General features: G+C 41.9%; 1 protein-coding gene across 1 annotated transcript; it reads right to left on the reverse strand.

Annotated features, from left to right (window-relative positions):
- Positions 1 to 1,727: 1,727 nt before the first annotated feature.
- Positions 1,728 to 20,316, reverse strand: cxxc1a (CXXC finger protein 1a; the record flags this gene model as incomplete). The annotated part of the gene is made up of 14 exons (XM_083976022.1): positions 20,190 to 20,316; positions 15,264 to 15,445; positions 14,556 to 14,656; positions 14,105 to 14,253; positions 12,750 to 12,905; positions 10,889 to 11,065; positions 10,707 to 10,808; positions 9,179 to 9,396; positions 8,503 to 8,710; positions 8,306 to 8,416; positions 6,282 to 6,331; positions 6,028 to 6,124; positions 2,588 to 2,740; positions 1,728 to 1,874 (listed from the first exon to the last, which is right to left on the reverse strand). The coding sequence occupies exons 1-14, from the start codon at positions 20,193 to 20,195 to the stop codon at positions 1,728 to 1,730; spliced, it is 1,857 nt and encodes a 618-aa protein (XP_083832148.1). The 5' UTR covers positions 20,196 to 20,316.
- Positions 20,317 to 22,430: the final 2,114 nt, after the last annotated feature.

Consider the following 22,430-nt stretch of genomic DNA (forward strand, 5'->3'; position numbering starts at 1 on the left):
CTATTACTGTATTCATATCCTATTTCAAGCACCAAAACAGTTCATTCTCATGACTGAAGGAGTGTTTTCACAAGGCATTTGAATGTTTTTCAAAAAGCAGACCTCAAATTTCCAGCAGGGCCACAAACAAAAATCTTGTTTAGGGGGCCACCAAAATGCTAGGGCCGGCCCTGGTATTTATGTACCTTGAACTGTTTGTTTATCTGCAGCTGTCATGCACTCAAGGCTCAGTAGTAGGTGTCCAGCATGTGTGATAACGTCCGCCCTCACAATGAACCCTCAGGGTAAATTACTTAACATATTAGGAGGTAGAAATTACACTACAATACAAAATTAAACAGGTTTCCATCCATGTCAGCATCTAGATAACTAAAAATTACATTGTGAATGATAAATAAAACACACCATAGTGTTATTACTATTATTTAGGTAGTCTCTTTGTACTTTTTGGTTTTATATATTTTTTCGGTGTTATACAATAATATAGAGTAAGTATTTCTCTTGTTTTACATGAGATTTGTTCCACTAAAGAAATTATGAGAAATGTTGTGTATATTTACAAAACATAGCCTATATTGATCCCACAGAAAAATCTTCAACATTTTTGTAAATGAAATGAAAATCCAGAGCAATCTTAAAACATCATCAGTTTTTAATGTAACATCAGTTTGAACACAGCGACATGTAGAAAATAACATGATCAAATAATACAAAGTATAAAAACACTGATATAAAATGATGCTGAGAGAAAAAAAGAACATCAGGTTTAAAAAATAAGTGCAATAAAAACGGAACACGTTGAAGTTGTAGCTGCATGTGGTTCACGTAGTGTTCACTTTGTTGACAGCCAATCACTGAATCACCAACCTTCTTCACCTTCACTGAAGTGTGATCACCGTCCACCTGCTCTGGCTGGTTTGCAGTGGGTTGTTGGTAGTGTAGTGTTTATTTATCACTGGCCTGAGAATTGAACTTACTGCTGAGTGTTAATACTGTTTGTTATTTAAGAGTCGACACATAAATGATGTGTTTAGTTGAGCTGCTGTCAGACCAGGACCCGTCAGACCAGGACCCGTCAGACCAGGACCCGTCAGAGCAGGTCCAGAGGATGAATGAGTGTGGAAAAACTGCTGAGGAAGATCATCACATTCACCACCAATCATGACTTCAGTATCTCACAGTCACTGAAATGTACTGTGAGATAATTCAGAGTTACGAGCTCTTTATCTCATAATCACAACAATATAATGATGACATTATTATAGAGTAATTATAAAAAAAATTATAATTACAAAATATTTATAATAAATCTCATATTTATGATGAAACTGTATCATAATTAGTAGATTCCGATTTCACAGTTACAGCATTATTCTCTCATAGATACAGTTATTTCAGTGTTACATCTTTATCTCATATTTAGGAAAATGAAAGGTTCATAGGACCTTGTCTCATATCCTGTCAATTATTATGAACTGAAGATTGCAGAGACGATATGGTCTCCAAATTGTAGTTATCATGAGACCTGGTGAATGTAATGTGCTTCTAAACTCTGCTTCCCACAATGCATCTTGAGGCTGAAATATTCACACACATATTTAAAGTAGGCAATACTTAAAAATGCATCCAGGACGGTGGGGATACCTGTCTGTCTGTCTGTCTGTCTGTCTGCACCTGACTACCTATTTGTCTCTACTGTAGCCGTCTGTCTCCACCTGTCCACCTGTCTACCTGTCCTTGGCAGAGCGCAGGTCGGTGGTGATGGGGTCATGTTGGATGGTCTGGTGCAGCATCAGAGCCAATAATCCGGCTCGGTTGGTCATGGCGGTCCTCAGGTTTCTCTCCTGCTCAAACAGCTCGTCCAGTTTGTACCACTGACAAAGAGACAGAGAGAGAGAGGGACACATGATGGACATCATCATCACTGCTGTGCTGTTGACCTTAAAGGGATAGTAGCATTTTTTTAAAGTGGGGTTGTATGATCTACAAATAGCCCCTTAGTACTTTAATTGCAGTAGAAGACTCTCTGCACTCCTCCCGTTAGCAAAGCCAGCCCATAGCCCTGCCCCGACCCAAAGAAACGGCCTATTTTCACGGCCTAAAAGAGGTTTTACCTGAAAAAAAAAAAAATACACAGTTCCATTGTTCGCTATGATATAATTTTTTCCAGCCATTCAAAATGCAGGAAAAACGCAGTTTTTATTTGGACCTAACCAACTGCTGATCGGCAGGCGCTAACCCTGGGCGGAGGGATATGTGAGTTGGTTAGGTCCAAATAAAAACTGTTTTTCCTGCACTTTGAGGGGCTGGAAAAAATTATATTAAAGCGAACTATGGAACTGTGTTTTTTTTTTCACGTAAAACCTCTTATAGGCCGCGAAAATAGGCCGTTTCTTTGGGTCCATTCACAATACTGTATGTTGTAAATCTCTGGGCAGGGCTATGGGCTGGCGTTGCTAACGGGAGGAGTGCAGAGAGTCTGCTACTGCAATTAAAGTACACTTAGGGGCTATTTGTAGATCATACAACCCCACTTTAAAAAAATGCTACTATCCCCTTAACAATGTGGATAAGATCTGGCCGTTACCACTCGGACTCGCTCCAGGTCCACCTCGGCTCGCCGGAGTTTCTCCCAGCAGTAATGTTTGTTACACTTCCTTTTGGAGACGCGGCAGAACTCTCCAGTCGGCTCAAAGACGTCTTTGACAAGAGGACAACCACACACTTCATCAGCTGGGACCTAAAGGGCCAAGAGGAGAATCTGTCTTCAGTTTACTGCATTTTTTTAAAATCTTTAACCATGTTCTATCCTGTGAGTCAGTGCATTGCTTTAGCACTGCTGTGACTGATGATGCTCATGTCAATAAAACTTCTTTTTTTTACATGCGTTACTTGTCCTTTACATATTTTTGTGTTTTTAGTTTTTATTGTGTTGTGTTGTATGTTGTGATTTGTGACTATGGAAGGCTGTGATCTTGTGTTGCTTTTTTGATGAGCTTGTCTTGTTGTTGCAAAATTAAAATTAAAAAGAAAGTTAAAAAAAAAAAAAAAACGTAATGAATATGATTTGGGTTCATCTCATGATGTACCAGAGTGCTAACAACACTAGTTAGCTACCCTGATTTCATTTGGACAATTTGTGGGCATGGACATCTGAAAACAGCTAACAGATGAGCTAAGCTACCATTTAGATTGGTATCAAAAGTTGCTGACAAAACATTGGACAGGGTCAGTGATCAGACGGTGGAAACTAACGCTCGCTTGCCAACATTCATTAAATAGTTCAATAGTTAGCAGATAGTGATCACTTGGTTTCATTGGTAAATATTAGTGCTACAGGGCTAACATCGGTTTTCACCCTGATCACTGACAACCCTGACTTCCTCCCAGGGACCTCCACCATGGCTTTCAAAGGGAGGGAATTTTGTCCTTGGGTGATCTTTCTGATGGCCCTACCCTCATGACTTTCAATCGAGTTATGGAAAAATATGGCATAAGAAGAAATTATCTTTTTCGTTATTTTAAGTTCAGAGATTTTATTATATACTTAACGACTTTTTTAGTCCTTCAAACTTGACAGAATGGTTAATAATATGTTTTCCTGTGGTATTATAAACATAACACACACACATATTTATTCTTGGTTCACCATGTTGCCCCAAACCATCTCTCCAAATGCAGAAAGGATGTCTCTCCTTTTTGTCTTGAACGTAAGACAGGAATTGGTGAATGTACTCGCTGTTTCTAGCCCTGTGTTAAAATACAAGAGTATTGGAGTGATGTCTTATTGGAAATACAGAAGGTTCAAAAGAAGGAGCTTGAACTGGACCCGGTTTCCCTCCTTCTGGGTCTTTCAGTGGCCGTTTAACTGATATATAACAGAAAAAAACTGTATAATCTTGACATTTTGTGCCAGGAAAAATATTCTTCAGCACTGGATCTCAGATAAAGCCTCTTCATTAGGGTCCGGGCAGCTAAGCTTAGCTGTATTGTATTCCTAGGAATTCTTTCTTTCTTTCTTTCTTCTTCCGAGGAAGTCATACTTCCCATGGGCGAAAACTCACAAAGCTTTATAGAAACATCCAACCCCATACCAGATTTACTCAACTCCAAGGACATGTGCCCCCCCCTCCTAGGGGGGGCACAATAAGCGTTTAAATTTAAAAACTTTAAAAATTCCTACCAAAGCAACAGTAGATGCTATAGTTTTGAAACTTTCACCAAACTGTAGCCCCAATACTGCTGAAACTTTTGTTTACTTAAACTCATTACAAATTATGAAGTCCATCACTCTGTTTTTCTCAAAAACTGTAAAACCTATTAAACCTATCTCCTCCCACAATTTTTGTCACCAAACTTGCTACAGAGCATCTCCAGACCGTCCTCCACAAAACTCGTTTCTCTGATTTTTGATTAAGAAAAAATTGAGCCGACAGTGCATGAAAACGTTTAACTGTAAACAGTACTGTAAACATATACCATCAAATTCTTGCTAAATACATTTTCAATCTTCCTGAAAAAAAATGAGAATATTCTGCAGTCATGGTTGATGAAGTTTGGCAAATATCAGAATTTTATCTCAAAAACTGAATTTTCTAGAACATTTTGAATTCTGCTCTCATGGGAACAACTGCAATCAATGTAAGAGTGACATTTTAAACTTCAGATTTTCTCTTGTGAAGCAAAACACTTATCATTAAAAACAAATCACCAACATTTCCATGCTGTCTAGATGCAATTTATGTATTAACAATTTTTTGTTTAGATAACAGAATTTCTGACATTTTGACCATTTTTAAATCTGGCTTGACAACAGCTGCCCGGACACTGACTCCCTGAGTGGATAAATGAAGCTACACAGCAGGTCTCACTACCAGCCAATTAGCTCAGCGAGTTAGGAGCTGGTTCTTGGTGTCAGAGGTTGTGAGTTTGAGACCCAGCGAGGGTGATGATGACAGATCAAAATGTCAGATGTCCTCAACATGACACAACAAGACAATAGTCCTGATAGTCACACAGCAAGCCTCTAAATTTAAAAATCCAAATAGCTTGGACCGGACCATGGGCGAAGGCTCCTAACATCTCAGAGTCATATTAGATGATAATTTGTTTTATTTTCTAATTCTTTTTCGGGACCTGATAAGCTTTATGCTTCTCCCGTTTCCCTTTCGGTCATGTTGCTTGTATTGTGTAACTGAAATTGTATGTGATGAAGTCTGATTCAATTAACATGTCCGAAATAAATAAATAAATAAAAAATAAATAAAAAAGAATTATCTTCTCTACCTCGCACAAGGTATGTTAATATTATTTCTTTACTTGTTTAAATTATTTGTTAGGTCAAGGTGAGGTAATTATATAAGCCTTTCTGGGTTCCAACCTCACCTGCACATCTTTTTCATATCTTGGACCTCCCTACCAAGAGATATATATATGTATATATATTTATATGTGCAAATAAATAAAGTATATATATATATAAAAAGTTGTGGGATGGCTCAGGACAATAATGGAATATAAACCTCTGGACTTTCTGACCTGTCTCTTGCACTACAAAATGAATGCCCTAGAGAGGATATAGAAACCATTTCTTGATTACATTAATGTTAATCTCTCTGCTATAATGACCAGAGTATTTGTATTATAAAAAAAAAAACCTGGATTATTTTTCTTTACTGAGCTCCTATTGTATTGTATTTCACCTTGTGCTGTAAATGTACCTGTCACATTTACCTGGATCTGATCTCTCTGTTGGTGTGTTTTTAACCTAATAAACCCAATAAAACATGTACAAAAATCTATATTAGTGCTGACGTTAGCAGAATCCTGATGCAGTGGAAGGGACTCTTCTTCTGTGGTGGTGACATCTTGGTTTTTTTTCAGTGTCTTCATATTAATTTAAACAGAAATGAAATGAAATTGAAAAGATGTGCAAAGTGTAACTGATGTGGTGAATGAAAACATAGTGTTCTGTTTGAAAGACATTAGACATACAATATATCATATATGATTAGTGCTGAGTGGTACCTTTGGGTCTCGGGAGTGTTCAGGACACAGGACCTGCAGCCGCTTACAGTACGTCTTACTCTGAGGGTTATAGACATCACAGAACAACCTGGTGGCTCTGAGAGACCAGGACAAGATGGACAGAGACACAGATGGTGACATGGGAGGCAGACATGAGACAGAGACATCAGAGAAAAGACAGAGATGGGTTTTAGTCCAGCATCATGAATCATCATGTCTTTGAAGGAGACAGAGAGACAGACAGGTGGTCTTACCCCTCTATACGTGTTGGGTACATGGAACCAAACGATGTCTGACTCTCGTACTGTTGGACAGAGAGACAGATAGAGACAGGAAGAGAGAGAACACCAGAGACAGAGGCAGAGACAGAGACAGAGACAGACAGGTCTGGTCAGTGTTTCAGTCAGTCTCATCCTGAGGTGTAACAATAATAGTTACTCATTACATTCCCCAAAGAGTAACTGAGTTACTACAGTATAATAAATAACCTGGAAAAGTAACTATTGTGTTACATTTCTATAAAATGCTCAAATCTGTCAATTTAACCCCCCTCCCCCCATGGAACTTTTAAATTCAGCTGTATGTAATGAAACTCAACATTTAATATGAAATTAACACTTACTAGAATAAAACATTATTACTAATATTGTAAATGGTAAATGGTCTGTATTTATATAGCGCTTTACTATACCTGAACGATACCCAAAGCGCTTTACAGTACATCATATTCACCCATTCACACACACACATTCACACACTGATGGCGGAAGCTGCCATGCAAGGCGCGAACCACGACCCATCAGGAGCAAGGTGGGTAAGGTGTCTTGCCCAAGGACACTACAGCAGCAACTGGGACAGAGCGGGATTCGAACCGCCAACCCTCTGATCATTGGACGACCCGCTCTACCACCTGAGCCACTGCCTGAGCCACTGCCGCCCCTTACACTTATCATCCATCAAATTCAGTATTCAGTAGGCTTTCATCAGCTGATGTTGCTGTTAAGTTACGTCCATGGACTGTAACGTCTGGCGCTGTGGCTCAGGTGACAGCTGAGAGCGGTGGGGGCTATGACATCATCGTTTCACAGAAGATCCATTTTGGGCGTCTATACGGAAACACTGGGGCGGAGTTCTGAGATTTTCCCACGCTGGGACCCGTTCCGTTGCGGATTCACTTAAACCCGGGTCTGTGTGGACGCGCTTCTCCCCTCCCTGAGACAGCCTGCTACATTGTCAGTAACGGTAACAGCGTTCTAACGGGGGGAACAGTAACTTTTTTGATTACTGGGGCGGTGCGTGGCACAGTGGTTAAGGCGGCCGCCCCATGTAGAGGCTACAGTCCTCACCGCAGGCATCCCCGGTTCGAATCCCGCATCGGGCAGACCTCTCTGCCTCCCCCTTTCCTGTCTATCTAGACTGTCATCACTATCAAATAAAGGCAAAAAGCCGAAAAATATACTTAAAGGGACATTGTGTAACTTCTCCTGTTATCTATTCATGAAAATCGATTATTTGGTTCAAAAGTCTGTTTTTCATTAATCAGTAATCCCCCCCATCAACAAAGTGAAGTGTTCCTTTCAGCTCTGAATGAGCCGTTCATATCATTCATATCTCCATGGAGCGGGTAAGCTCGGTGCTGCTGCCATGTGGTGTCTCCATGTTTTTACGTTCAGTGGCAGCGTGACGGTAGGAAACCACGGAAACTCAGCGGAGACACCGGAGCTGTCGGCTCAGGTCGAGGTGGCGTCTGTGAAAAGTCACCGCGGTAACGCTGTGAGGAGGAATGGAGCGTTACACTGATGCTGCATTCACCTGCAGTCAGGCAGACAGCCGTCGCTAACAAACCAGATGTCATTTTAGTCACAGAAGTCCAGAGAAAGCCGGTAAAACAGGTAAACAATACGACATCGCCATGACAACATATTGTCACGTGTATTGTTTTGCCTCGTGCTGACGGACCACTTGTTTACATAGAGGCTTGTTTAAGCCGTTACCTGCAGCGGCTGTCGTCCGTCTGCCGTCTGCCCAATTTCACGTGAATGCAGCATGAAAAACAACCGCACCGCTAGATGGGAGTAATTCTTACACAATGTACCTTAAAAAAAAAAAACTTTTTTGATTACTAGTTACTGAAAAAAGGAGCAGCCGTTTATTTATAACACGGTTGTTGATGAACTGATTTATCAATGTCAATACTGAACTTAGAGAGAGGTCTTAAACCTCAGAGCTGCTCTGCAGTTAAGAGACATGGACACACCTGTCCTGTCTCTACACTGACCTTAGCATAGCACCTCTCCATGTGTCTCAGGGCCACCTTGGGGTTGACGGGGTGACTGCAGGAAACACAGAAGATCTGAAGGTCGGTGTCATCGCCATCACCTTCAGTCACCTGCAGACGGAGAGAGACGGGTCAGAGAGAGAGAGACGGGTATGGGTAGGGACAGACGGCTCAGAGAGACAGACAGAGTGTCTCACCTCCTCGTGGTGTTGGACCTGCTGCAGTTTGGCGTTGGCGATGATGCCTTCAAGCTCATGAAAACGTTTCTCCATCATCGTGAGGCGGAGCCTCGCCGCCTGCTGCTCCCGCCTGATTCGCTCCAGCTGTCTCCGCCCCATCTCCTCGGCAACGCACGGACTCTGCTGCCACTGCTGGATCCTCTGAGGCAGGATCTCATAGATACGACTGGGACAGAGACACAGAGACAGACAGGAAAACAAAGAGACACAGAGAAAGTCAACATCAGTCCTTCTCCAGATAGGACACAGTGTGCGTTCATGGTTTTGTGTTGATTTGTTAATGCTGTGTTGCTGATGTGTTGATGTTGCGCTGCGTTGTTGAGTTGATGCTGTGTTGACATCAATGAATAGAATAGAATAGAACAGAAAGCTTTAATTGTAGCAAAGCCAACAAGGAGATCAGGGTGCTTATAAAAACCACATTCACAAAAATGTTTAACTTCAATTAATAAAATAATAATAGATAGAAGATAAAAAATATATGAAAATACATAATATCTCCAAAGGGCATACAGTAAGTGTGTTCCAGAATTATTTCAGGAGAGAAATGTTGTGTGTTATTGTGTCGACTTGTTGATGTTGTGCTACTGTGTTAGCGTAGTGTTGATGTGTTTGTGTGGTTGCTGGGACTGACTTGGCGGCCAGCTTCATGCCACAGTCCTCGGAGCAGTACTTGGATCCGGTCCTGGCCTGTTCCACGCAGCCGGGGCCCAGACACTGGCGCGTGGCCTTGCCCGCCTCCTTGACTCCGCCCTCGCCCGCGCGCTCGCTGTGCCGCACGCGCTCTCTGTGCCGCTGCTTGGCTTTGTGACGCCGCGGCTTCACCTCCTCTTTGGGAGCGGACACAGACTTCTACAGGACAGGTGAGGTGTGTTAGGGACAGGGTCAGAGACATGCAGCGGTGGACAGTTAACAGAGTACATTTACTTCAGTACTGTACTTCAGTACATATCCAGAGGATTTGTACTTTACTTGAGTATTAGATTTCTTTGGTACTTATGACTCTTACTTGAATACATTTCCAAGACAAATATTTTTACTTTTACTGGAGTTCATTTCTAGGAAGGCTGAAAAGTACTGGTTACTTTCAGATCTGCTCTTTTTTTTTCTAAAATCCTATTGGACACAAGCTGTGTTTGTCAAAGAAGGAAACCCTAACCCCTAAAAGCAGCACATCAGTGCAGCTGCTTTCAAAGAGTTCATTCTCACAAACAAGAGTTAAAAGCTCCTTAAATTCATTTAGAAAAAATTATAGTAATTCATTGATGTGAAAAATAAGAAATTTACTCTTACTCTTACTTAAAGGGATAGTTCAACATTTTGGCAAATTGGCCCATTGCCATAATCGCTATAGTCATAGCAGTAGGTTCATTACCTTTAATTGTCGGAGGAGCGGAGCGGCAGGCTGCTCAGGGCTATGCTATGGAGGCTAAGGGAATTTCTTGGTTTTCCTCATCAAACTCATCAAATACACAACCCAACAACTCCAAAAGGCTGTCGTGGACAAGTTGTGAGCTGCACAATCACCACGCTATGAGATAATAATGGAACGTTACGAGACAGAGTTGTTTTAGAGGTAAATTCATGCAAAACCGCTGATGCGCGTTGCGTTCAGGGACAGTTTTTCAGCAAGCAGACTCTGTATTTACCTCGAAAACGGCTCTGTTTCGTAACGTTCCATTATTATCTCATAGCGTGGTGAATGTGCAGGTCACAACTTGTCCACGAAAGCGTTGTGGAGTTGTTGGATTTTGTATTTAATGAGTTTGATGAGGAAAACCAAGACATTCCTTCAGCCTCCATAGCGTAGCTCTGAGCAGCCTGCCGCTCCGCTCCTCCGTTCTAAAAACAGCTTACACCGACAAATAAAGGTAACAAACCTACTTGTAAGACTATAGCAATTATGGCAATGGGCCAATTTGCCAAAATGTTGAACTATCCCTTTAAAGTAAATTTAAAAGCATGTACTTTTGGATACTCAAGTACCTTTAAAAGCAAGTACTTTTTTACTCTTACTGGAGTAACATGTCGACTGAGCTACTTTTACTTGTAACTGAGTAAATTTTGACCAGTAGTATTTGTACTCTTACTCAAGTACTGGGGTGGAGTACTCTGTCCATCTCTGGTGACATCATCAGTCCTCTAATGGTCACCATCCTCACCTTCTTCTCCGGCTTCTTCTCTCTTCTCTTCACGTGTTTCACTTTGACCGCCTTCTTCCTCAACGAGTCCGACTGAGCGTCCTCGTCCTCGCTCTGCCACACCTGTGACACAAAGACACGTCACGCACCAGGAAGTACCTGTTCTGACAGCTGATTGGCCAAAGAGGTATACTCACACTGACCAGGTCTCTGTATCCGGCAGCTTTGTACTGCTCGTACAGCTCCAGCTCGCTCTCACTGAAGCCCTCTTCCTCCTCATCCTCCTCCTCCTCCGTCTGGTGCCCGGTCCCTTTCCTGGGCAGGCTCCGCCCCCTGCCGTTGCCCCGGCTCATCTCCTCGTCTTTTACCCGAAGCATCTTCTGCTCACAGACAAGAAAAAACATCAATATCCATCATAGGATTAATAATAATAATAATAATAATAATACCTTTATTTGAATAGGGACAGTGCATATTAATGTACAACAGTAAATATGCCAGATTATAACAGTGTAGTTAATATACATCCGCAGTTCCTAATAAATAAATAAATAAAACACAAACAACAATACACTACATAGAATGAAAATAATTAAAATACAGAAGACAGAATACGATCACCGGTTAGTGGTCGCACACTTGGTTGTTTTTAAGCCACTGCTTAAAGGTCCCATATTATGCTGTTTTACAACTATTTCACATGGTTCTAAGTTGTCCAACCATATAGTATTCCTAGTGTATTGTCCCCAAATCAATCTGCAGCTCTACATCTCAGTAATCTAAAAGTGGCTCTCCAGAGCTCTCCTGAGAACGAGCCGTTTCTGTGTCTGCACCTTGAAATGCAAATAAGATGTGTAAACCACGTCCACTCCACAGCTGTCACGGGGAGAGGGTGTGGTTTTCACTACAGGTACATGTGCTAATGTTGACATTGGGACAGGGGTCGGGCATTGATTTCCGAAAAAAAAAAAAAAAATTCTGAGACTGGCATCTTGTCAGAAAAAATGTAAATGTTCCTTCTTTCTTTTTTTTTTTACTGTGGCAGAAGGAGAAACATGGAGAGACTCCTACAACCATCAGAAAGTTCTGTGTGAAACTGTCAAATAAAAATAACAAGTGAAACTGAGGAGCGCAGCACAAACTGTGCACTGTTGTATGGACTGATGAGAATATTGACGTGGTTTTGCGCCGGAAGAGGAGACTTCCTCGTTCAGAGGTCTCTCATTCCGTGATGAGGACCGCTGCGCTGATGAGAAGCGGTATCATCCCAATATTCTCTGATCCGCGATTTCATTTTTAATGACAGGCGGCTGTTTTTCAGTCAATGATTCAAAAGGATCATCTGGCTCCTCCCGTATCTACCGCATCTTCATGTCAAATGACGGACGATCTCAAAAAAGTGTAGAAATCAATTAAGGGAGTGAACAGACTTTTTTCACCTCCAGGCGTCATAGAAAGGCCACGGGAACACATAGGACCACTACAAAACCTGTAGAAAGTGGATTTTGCATAATATGGGCCCTTTAAGATTTCCTTTAAATGAGGATTATTTAGGACAATCCCTTATTGTGGAGGGAAGACTGTTCCAGATGTCCCCCCCCGCACAACAGACAACACATTCCTCCCAAACGTTGTGCGCCTGCAGGGAATATCACAATCACCTCTATCACAAGCCCTGGTGCTCTGCCTCTCACAGACCTTTTCCTGACAAATTCCTTTAGTGGCGGTGGAGCAAGACCGTGGAGACATGTGAACATAAAACAAGCTATTCTATAAGTTTTGAAGCAATGAAAACTTAAAAAGTTGTGTTTTTTAAGAACATTACAGATGTGGAACGAAACGGGTTTTTTATCCAAAGTTTTGAGGGCTTTTTTATAGAGAGAGTCTATTGGTTTAAGTGCAGTGGCACATGCCAACGACCAGCTCGTTAAGCAATAGTCTATGTGTGAGAGAATCATACAGTGTAAAAACATCATAGCTGCACTGCTAGTTAATGAATTCCTAATCTGTCTGAAATTATTATTATTACCATGACATGACATTCATCCGATGTCGACGACTCACCCGGGCTCGGACCTCACACTGCCTGAGTCGACACTTCTGTCTGATTTTGTTTGGACCTCCAAATTTCTTCATGTCTTTGCAGAAGTCGCACTGAGCGCAGTCCTCCGTCCTCAGACAGGCATCACACTCTCCACACATCCTGGCTGAGCGCTTGATCTAAAAAACATCAGGAAGATTCAGGGCAGAGTTATGGATGTGAAAACATTTTCATTTTACAAGAGTTTTTGATTTCATTTTGGTCTTAGTCACTCACCAAAGTCACATTTTAGTCTTTTAGTTTCGTTTTGTTTTAGTTAAAATTTAGTCCATGGAAATCAGTTTTAGTCTCATTTTAGTCTTTTGATAGCCTGACAAACCAGACTATATCACTAAAATGTCTAGTCTGGCAACGAGCGGTAGACCTCGGCTCAATCCAGGGGGCAGGATGAACGCTGTCTTTCAAACTGCCTCTGCACGCAATAGGGTAGCGCTACGACCAATCAGAGCAAAGAGCAGGATGACGTTAGCCTGACAAGCCAATTAAAATGTATGTCGTCATCGCATTAAGCCCGCCCAACGACTCTCTAAACAGATAGAGCGCTGTGATTGGTGAACACAATCGGTGTTCGAGACTCAAAAAGTTCCTATGGCTCGTTTCTAGACCCACCTACGGAGCAAAGAGATTTGCTGCCGCTAGGGTGCAGCTAGATTTCTAGGCTAGTCTTTTGATGTAATTTGACAGTTTTGTTATACTGTTTTCGTCACGTTTTTATTCATAATGAACAGATATTTCGTTTTAGTTTTAGTTATCAGTACTTCTTAAATTTACACTCTCGATACAAATTAGTCACGGAATAAAGGGTTGTCAACGAAAAGTTTTTGTTAAAGTTTTAGTTGACAAAATGAACACTGAAGACTCAATAAACTCTTAATTTTGGCCAGAAAATGTATATTATTTAATTGGATCAGTGAGAAACCTCCCACTGTAACTCAGTGGTACAAAATAATTTAGAGTTTTTCCTATGGAAAGACAAAGTGCCAAGTTAAAAGGAAATGATGAAACTTTTATGTACATATGGCGGCCTCTAATGGATTACCTGCTGGATCTAAGTGAAATTATCCAGAGGGGAAACACTGGCTTAGAAGGTCCCAGACTGAGTGGACTTCAAGGACACATATTTCTTCATTTGTTGATATGTTGTTGCTTTCTTTTTTTCTGTTTTGGTTTTGTCCTGTTTTATTCTTTTCTTATCATTTTTACTTATTCGCCCCTCCCCAGCTCAGACCACTAATTATTGATGTATGGTTATGCATTGTTGTAATGTAATGTAAAATCAGAATGACCCCGCCCTCGCCTTTACCTGTTGGTTGGTTACCTGTGAGCCCCGCCTCTTGTCGATCTTGGGTTGGGGGGTGGAGCTACCGTCTCTGTCAGGTTTGCTGTCTCCCTCTGGTGCCGCCTCTTTCTCCTCCTTCTCCTTGGTCTTTTTTGGACGGTATTTAACCTCCAGAGACGGGTCTTTGTCTGCAGACACAACACATGGCTAACTGCTAGTGCTAACACACAACCAACAGCTAAAAGCTAACAAACAGCTAATGGTAAACAAAGAGTTGACACACGACTAAACGCTGCCACACAGCTAACGGCTAATAAACAACTAACAACAAGCAAACCTCTGGAGGCTAACACACAGCTAACAGCTAGCAGCTAACAGCTAACAGCTAGCAGCTAACAGCTAACAGCTAACAGCTAACAGCTAGCAGCTAACAGCTAACAGCTAGCAGCATCTAAAGGAAGACGTCATGTTGAGACTGAAGCAGACTGACCTCTGCAGGACGGACAGTACCACACTCTGATGGCTTTGGCTGCTTTCTCTGAAACTCCAATACAGTCGCCATGGAACCACTCAGTGCAGCTGTCACACCCTCTGGCACACAGACAGGTACAGACAGACAGGTACAGACAGACGGGTACAGACAGACAGACAGAGAGACAGACAGACAGGTACAGACAGGTACAGACAGACAGGTACAGACAGACAGACAGACAGACAGAGAGACAGACAGGTACAGACAGACAGACAGACAGACAGACAGGTACAGACAGACAGACAGACAGGTACAGACAGACAGACAGACAGGTACAGACAAACAGAGAGACAGACAGACAGACAGACAGGTACAGACAGACAGACAGACAGGTACAGACGGACAGGTACAGACAGACAGAGAGACAGGCGGGTACAGACAGACAGGTACAGACAAACAGAGAGACAGACAGACAGACAGACAGGTACAGACAGACAGACAGACAGACAGGTACAGACGGACAGGTACAGACAGACAGAGAGACAGACAGGTACAGACAGACAGAGAGACAGACAGGTACAGACAGACAGAGAGACAGGCGGGTACAGACAGACAGGTACAGACAGAGGGACAGACAGACAGGTACAGACAGACAGAGGGACAGACAGGTTAGTGTCTCCTGTAATGGACCGTGTCGTCACTCTGATCTAAATAAACTTTTCTTACATCATGAAACAGTTGATGTCTGGTTTCCGACAGACGCAGTAAACCGGACCGTTGGGGATTTCCTTGGGAACCCTTCTTCCTCCCTCTTCCCCATCGTCTTCACCTCCGTCTCCTCCTGCCTCCTCCTCCTCCTCCTCCTCCTCCTCCTCCAGGCCTCGCTCTGCTTCCCCTGCCTCCTCAGACTGACACCACAAAGAAACAGACACAAAGAGACAGGAAATATGATGATGGACGACACTGATGAAGATTCACTGTGTCCATCTGTGGAAAAGGAACAAAACCAGCTCAAACTGTTTACAATCACCACCTGGAACTAGTTTGACAGTTTTTTTTTCTCAGAGACCACATCAGACCAGAGGCCTGTACTACAAAGCGAGAGTTAAGGTTACCATGGTAACATCAGGTATTCAATCCTGGCGCTTCGCCTATAAATCACCATCACATGGTAACTTGACACACCTAACGCCTACAACTTTAGAGGATCAGATTAAAACCTGTCAACAGCCAAACTACTGACCAATCAGATCACTGGAAAAACACAGGCATCATTCCTACAGCATCCTGACAGAGGAAAAAAAGACTTTACAATGATCAATAGATATTTATAGAAAATCAGTGGAATAGTTGATCCAGACATGTCCACTCTCCTAAAGAAGTCAAGTTTATCACAACTGAACAGACTGATTAAAGGACACGTCAGACCAGGTCCACACATTTGGACTGGATTAACATTAAAGGTCCAGTGTGTAATAATTAACAAGGTTTATTGGCAAAATGTGAATATACTACCCATGAATATATTTGTATTTAAGTGTATAATCGAGTGTGTTGCCATCTTGCGCCGCCATGTTTGTACGGCAGCCCGAACAGAAAATCCAGCCAACCAGAGAGCTCGTTTCAAGTTCATAAATAAACCAACAGGAAAAAGGAGGAATAAACAGCAGACATATGGTCAAATGGTTTAGATCTTCACCTCATCGCTTCATGCTCCTGAAATACTCAGTCGTCCCAGTCCTGCTAAACAAGTTATTTCATCCTTGCACGCCACCTTCACTTTGCCGACGGGATAGTCCTTGGGCCAAGACCCAAAATTTCACATATCGGTATCACCTGAGAGGGCAAATTCTAGTTGTGATTTTTTTATTCCTATACACTCATAGATTAAGTTTTGATATGATAGACCTTGCTGACTGGCAGCTTTATAGCATTTATCACCTCTTAAAGTAATAGACTGTTGCTGTTCAAAAACAAAAAAGGTGCCTTCCCTGGAAATCATCTTTCTTTCATCATATCCTCTCCTTTGGGTGTGTTTGAACTATTGGCCAGCCATAGAGACTTGTAGCCTAATAAACCCTTAAGTAGTGTTTCAAGTAATTTATCTAATATAGGTGTAAATAAGCTTCAATTAGCCGATGGTTAGATAGATAGATAGATAGATAGATAGATAGATAGATAGATAGATAGATAGATAGATAGATAGATAGATAGATAGATAGATAGATAGATAGATAGATAGATAGATAGATAGATAGATAGATAGATAGATAGATAGATAGATAGATAGATAGCTTTATGGTGGTGGTGGTAACACCGGCTCATAGAACAACCATGTGGTGTGCACATTAAAACACTGGATCCAGATATCAGTTCAGTCCTTTCTTTTGGTAACTGAACAATGATTAACGCAGATCAACAGAATGTGGACTAAAGGTGGTGGATGTGAAGGTCCTGTCAATTAAGAATTTTTTTTCTCAGGGCTTGAGGCAGCGGATAATCTAAGGTTCTTCCTTCAAGTTTCTTGGTCTGTTGCCTCACTGTAAGATGCTCAGGTTGCTCAGGCTCTCCCTCCAAGCCCAGATATTCTGCTGTTCCAGGTAACAACATTGTGCACTCCGATCCATCATCGTATCAGCACAGCTGTTGTTCGGTACGGTAACCAGTTAAATCTAGTGCTGGGTTGAAAAGATCGATCCACCGATTTTAAATCGATTTTCATCTTAATTCCTACAGATCAATTTGTACGTCCAAAGATCGATTTTTTTTATATATAGCCTATATAGTAGCTAGGCTATAGGCTATATAGCGTCCGACCGGACGTGATAAAGGGATGAGGAGGAGTTGCTCAACAAACCTTAATTTATTATAGGAACGGTACAGTTACTTTTTTTTACAGTCTATGGCCGTAACCAAAAAGAGAGAAAAACAACAGACAAACTTCTCTAACGAGCCTCTGCTCCTCTCTCTCGCGCACGCACGCACGCACGCACGCACACACGCACACACACACACACACACACACACACACACACACACACACAGGCTCGTTCCCTACAGTCTATGCTCGGTCCTCACACCCACCCACCCACTCTCTCATCCAACCAACTTAGCGACTTTCTCTTTTTTGTCAATGGCGACTAGCGACAAATCTAGCGACTTTTTCCGATGAAACTTCACTATCTTTAGTTGTTCACGTTCACAGCTGTTTGTGGGCCAAATGGCCATGACAAAATTAAAATACTTTTGTATTCAACAGCAACAGCTTTTGGGTGAATTCTTCATGTCATATTTTTAATAATACACAAGGTTCCTGTCCCAATAGCAATCCATTGCTGCAGGTGCCCTGGATCTGTTCAGTAATTCTGCCCTACAGCATGTTTGTAAAATTATAGTCTATCAACATTCTGGGATTGGTCCTTGCCATTTTCCCCAGTCTTATAGCCATCATTAACTACAAATAGGCTACTTCATTAATTTAATACTAGTATTAATATGTTACATAACTAGAAAATGAGGTAACAGCTCAAAAAACAGTTTTAATGACACTAACCCAAATTGATATCGGATCGAATCGAATCGGATCGAAATGGATCGAATCGAAAAAATCGATTCTGAATCTTAAGAATCGGAATCGAATCGATTCTTGAAATTTGAATCGATACCCAGCCCTAGTTAAATCAGACACCAGTTGGGCCATAACACCGGTATTTTGAAGCAGCAGGAAGCAGTGTGTGTTTTTCTGCCTTGTCCTAAGCCAGCGGGTAGCGGAGAAGTGGATTGTTTTGACCGCCAGGGGGGCGTTCCATACGGGCCGTGACCTCACATTAAAACTCAATCAATAGGGGAAAATAACAAAATGCGAGAAAAAAAAAAAATATATATATATATATATAAAAAGCTGCTCCAATGAAGAGGCTATCATATTTTTATTTACTTATATTGACCCTAAAAACAATTTAGTATAGGTAAGGTTTTGCCCACTCAAGTGATACCGTAACTGGTCTGGCCCAAGGACTAGGAGGCAGAGATGTTCACAAGTCTTTTTTTGCAAGTCCGAGTCAAGTCTCAAGTCTTTGGTCACGAGTCCGAGTCAATCTCAAGTCTTTGAGGGGTGAGACTTCATCAAGTCTCAAGTCTTTGGTCACGAGTCCAAGTCAAGTCTCAAGTCTCTAAAAAAGAAAAGTCTCCTGTCTCTTCTGGTTGTAATGACCCTTTATCATCTGCTGCTACCCGGTCTACTAAAGATACTGCACAGCTATATCTAAGAGATTCAAAGCATTTACTGTATTATTATCACTCCTTTATCTATACAGTATTGATTAGTTGTTTATTATATGATCACTTTAAACAGGATATTGCAATGCAATATGAAGAAAACACACAATGAAAGCTTTCCTTTAAAGGAAACTGTATTCTGAGTCAAGAAAGAATCAAGGCTGCTCTGCCCCTCTGCACTGGCCTTTTCTCTTTTTTTTTTTGCTTTGTTGAATTCAGAAAACCCTTTGATGAACAACATAGAAAATGATTTAGGCTGTTAATTATATAGGTCATGAGATCTGGATGATATAGTTCACATCTTTATGTGCAGCAAAACCTTTCTGGAACTGCATGTTTCTGAGAGAAGAACTGGTTGTTATTATTTTTTTAATTAGCTCCGTCAACTCATGGGGGCGTGTCGACACACAGACTTCCATACGAGCCTTCAGTCATATTTCGCAGCTCTGCTGCTCCATCTCTCTTTAGACTCTGGTGTTTGGCTGCACTCTGTAGGAGTTCAATATGAAGATCTAACCTCCATCTGAATAACGTTACCGGACATGTGGTGCTGCTCCGCTAGTGGTGTGTTAACGGCAAAAAGAAAGAAAGAAAACAAAAGATCGTCGGGATGGAGGCAGTCAAGAAAATAATGATTGTTCACGAGTCCAAGTCAAGTCTGAAGTCTCTGTGGAGTTCGAGTCGCAAACTCGAGTCCCCATCTCTGTTAGGAGGGGTGGCACGATCTGATATCACCAAGTAAACAACAGGACTAACTCTAACCCTGACCCTAACCGGTTGGTTATAACAGCTCATGGGCTGTTAATTACTTGGTGATATCAGATCATGCAGGAGGGGTGAGTGCGAGCGAGTAGCGAGCGCTGCAATCTTCTGAACGCTAGATGTCACGGTTTCCTCTCATTTTACACACTGGACCTTTAAAAACCAAAATATAGATTTTAAAAACAGGAGACTTCATGGTCCCTGAACAGAAAACGATATAAACCCTTCACTCTTCTTCTGGAAACATCACTGTTTTAGTCTCTGAGCAGCAGTGACCAGGTCCAGGACCTGAGACCACAGACCTGGACTACCCTGGTCCCTGACACAGAGGCTCTACTACAAATTTCATACAAAACATTTTCTCTGTTTGTATCAACAGAAAAATGGCGACACAGCAGCTCTGATTGTTCCCTGCAGCCTCGTCTGTCCCTGCAGCTTCCCACCGTCAAAACTAACTCCCTTCACTTTTCTGCACAAATTTAACTGGTGAGGGATGTGTGTGCGTGCGTGCGTGCGTGCGTGTGTGTGTGTGATGCTGCAGGTTGCTACACGGTGCGTCCTGCTGCTCCGTTCTTCCTCTGCATCAGTGTGAACATGTGTCTGTGAACTCACCATCATCCAGCTGTTCGATGTGCACACACAGAAGAAGGATCAGTCCTCCAGCTCAGTCTTCATCACAGCTCCACGTCACAAGGCTTTACCAAAATCTGCACGAATCTCTTTGTTTCCGCTTCATCCCCATCCTCCTTCTCCTCCTTCTCCTCCTCCTCCTCCTCCTCCTGCTTCTTCCTCTTTCTTCTTCTGCGCGGGAAAACAGAGTGTTGTGGAGCAGAGAGGAGGCTGCTGCAGCGACACCTGCAGGACGGAGACAGACAAGAATAAAGAAATACAGTCTGTAGTGTATGCAGATGTGTATTATTTTATTATACGTTTAATTAAAAGTGTAAGCTCCAAGTCTTATGTTTCCTTAACATTTGTGTAGCGGCCCTTGGTTCCCAAAGAATGGAGGCGGAGAGTTCCATACCGGTGCATAAGTTTATTGCCCTCAGCACCGTGAAAACTATGAAATAGAGAAATATACAAAAAAAAAACACAAGAAGAAAAGGTTAAACACATTACAGTTTTTCTCGATTGCTAAGACACATTTCTGTAAAGCTTCTCTCCTTTTCTCTAAACTGTGAACACAAACCCCAATTTTCAAGCTACATTCACAAAACCTCAGACTCTTCTTGCAAAACCAAACATTCACCTCAAAACACTTCAATCTGTGCTCAAAACTGAACTATGTTGTCAAATTTAAAAACACAACTGAGCAGTCACTAAACACTACATAGAAAAATAGAAAACACAATGCTCAGAACATGAAGCTGTAGAAATAAATGTTTATTGTTCACTGTAGCTAAATGCATGTTGCAAAACAAAAAAACTGTGCATTTACATTGTAGCACTTCTCTCCTTCCCTTTCTTTCACCCTCCTTCCCTCCTCACATCCATTTCATCCCCTTTTCCTTCCTTCTTTTTTCTTCCCAGTTCATCCCTCTTTCCCTCCCTCCCTCATCCTCTCTTCCTTCACCCTGTGGTCTCTCATCTTCTCCTCTTCCTCTCCTCCTCCTCTCCCTCCATAAATGCATGTTGCAAAACAAAAAACCTTGTACATAGTAGCTACTACTGTACAAAAAAAGTACAAAAAACTGAAATCCTGTGCATTTTACACGTAGCAGTTGTACAGTACAAAGACAAACAGAAATCTTGTGCATTTAGCCCATGTATGCAGTAGTAGGCCTACGTAAAAAATATTATACAAAAATATGAGAAATATGAGAAGTGCATTACTCAGCCACAGCATCATTTCTCTGTACTGGATCAGGCCACAGGACTTCCCTCACATCATCTTCTGCCACCTGTGCTCAGCATTATGCAACACAGGTGCATCACAAAAAAAGTGACTGATTCAATCAGTGGGTTCAAGCAACTGAGAATTTGGTTCAGACAACAGGGTTTAGTGTTTTAGCAATTGAGAAAAACTGTAAACAATTTCCCCAGCACAGATTCAAAATGCGCCAATCCAAAAAACAAACAAACACCATTACAATATTACTAAAAACCTGCTTAAGGAATTAAAATACAAAAAATAAAACAAGACATCAAAAATAAAGTAATAGCCCAAAATTGACATACCTTGTTCCACAAACCAAGGGAGTTAATGCAGGATGGAGGGTGCCGTCTCTAATGTCTGTCTCCTAATAACAATAAAACAATACCAAACTATGAGGAGACCCGTACCAACACAAAGATTGTAAATAATTCTCCAAAGAAACTCACTCAAAGTGCCACTAACATGGTCCAAACAAAAGGCCAGCAGCACAAACACCACGCCAGCCAGAGGAGAACAAAAGAAGGGATGATGGAGATGCGCACAGGTGAGCGCATAGACACACAGGAGGAGCTTACAGGTGACAATGGTCTCCTCCTTTTTATACCCTGCTCACCGGCCACTAGATGGCAGTAATCCACTGGCATTTACAATTTGAATAAAACATTTCAGTTCAGATTGGAGTCAGTTTTTGGAAATGCTCATGCCAATGTATGACACATGACATATGATCATAGAAATCTATGCTATAATAGGCGACTACAGTTACACCACATGCTGTGGAGTTTGGGTACTGAAGGTCAACAACAGAGCACATCCTATGATCAGATCCTGGATCAGATGTGAATGAGCCTCTGAAGCATTTGTAGCAGCAAAAGGCAGAGAGAGTAGAACAAGTAGCCATCTGAAGTGTATTTTGGGTTGTGCTTCTCTTTGTGTCCAGCAGGTGGCAGCAGCTCATACTGACTCAATGCACTGAT

This window comes from Trachurus trachurus, assembly GCF_905171665.1.
Source record: "Trachurus trachurus genome assembly, chromosome: 7".
NCBI lineage: Eukaryota > Metazoa > Chordata > Actinopteri > Carangiformes > Carangidae > Trachurus > Trachurus trachurus.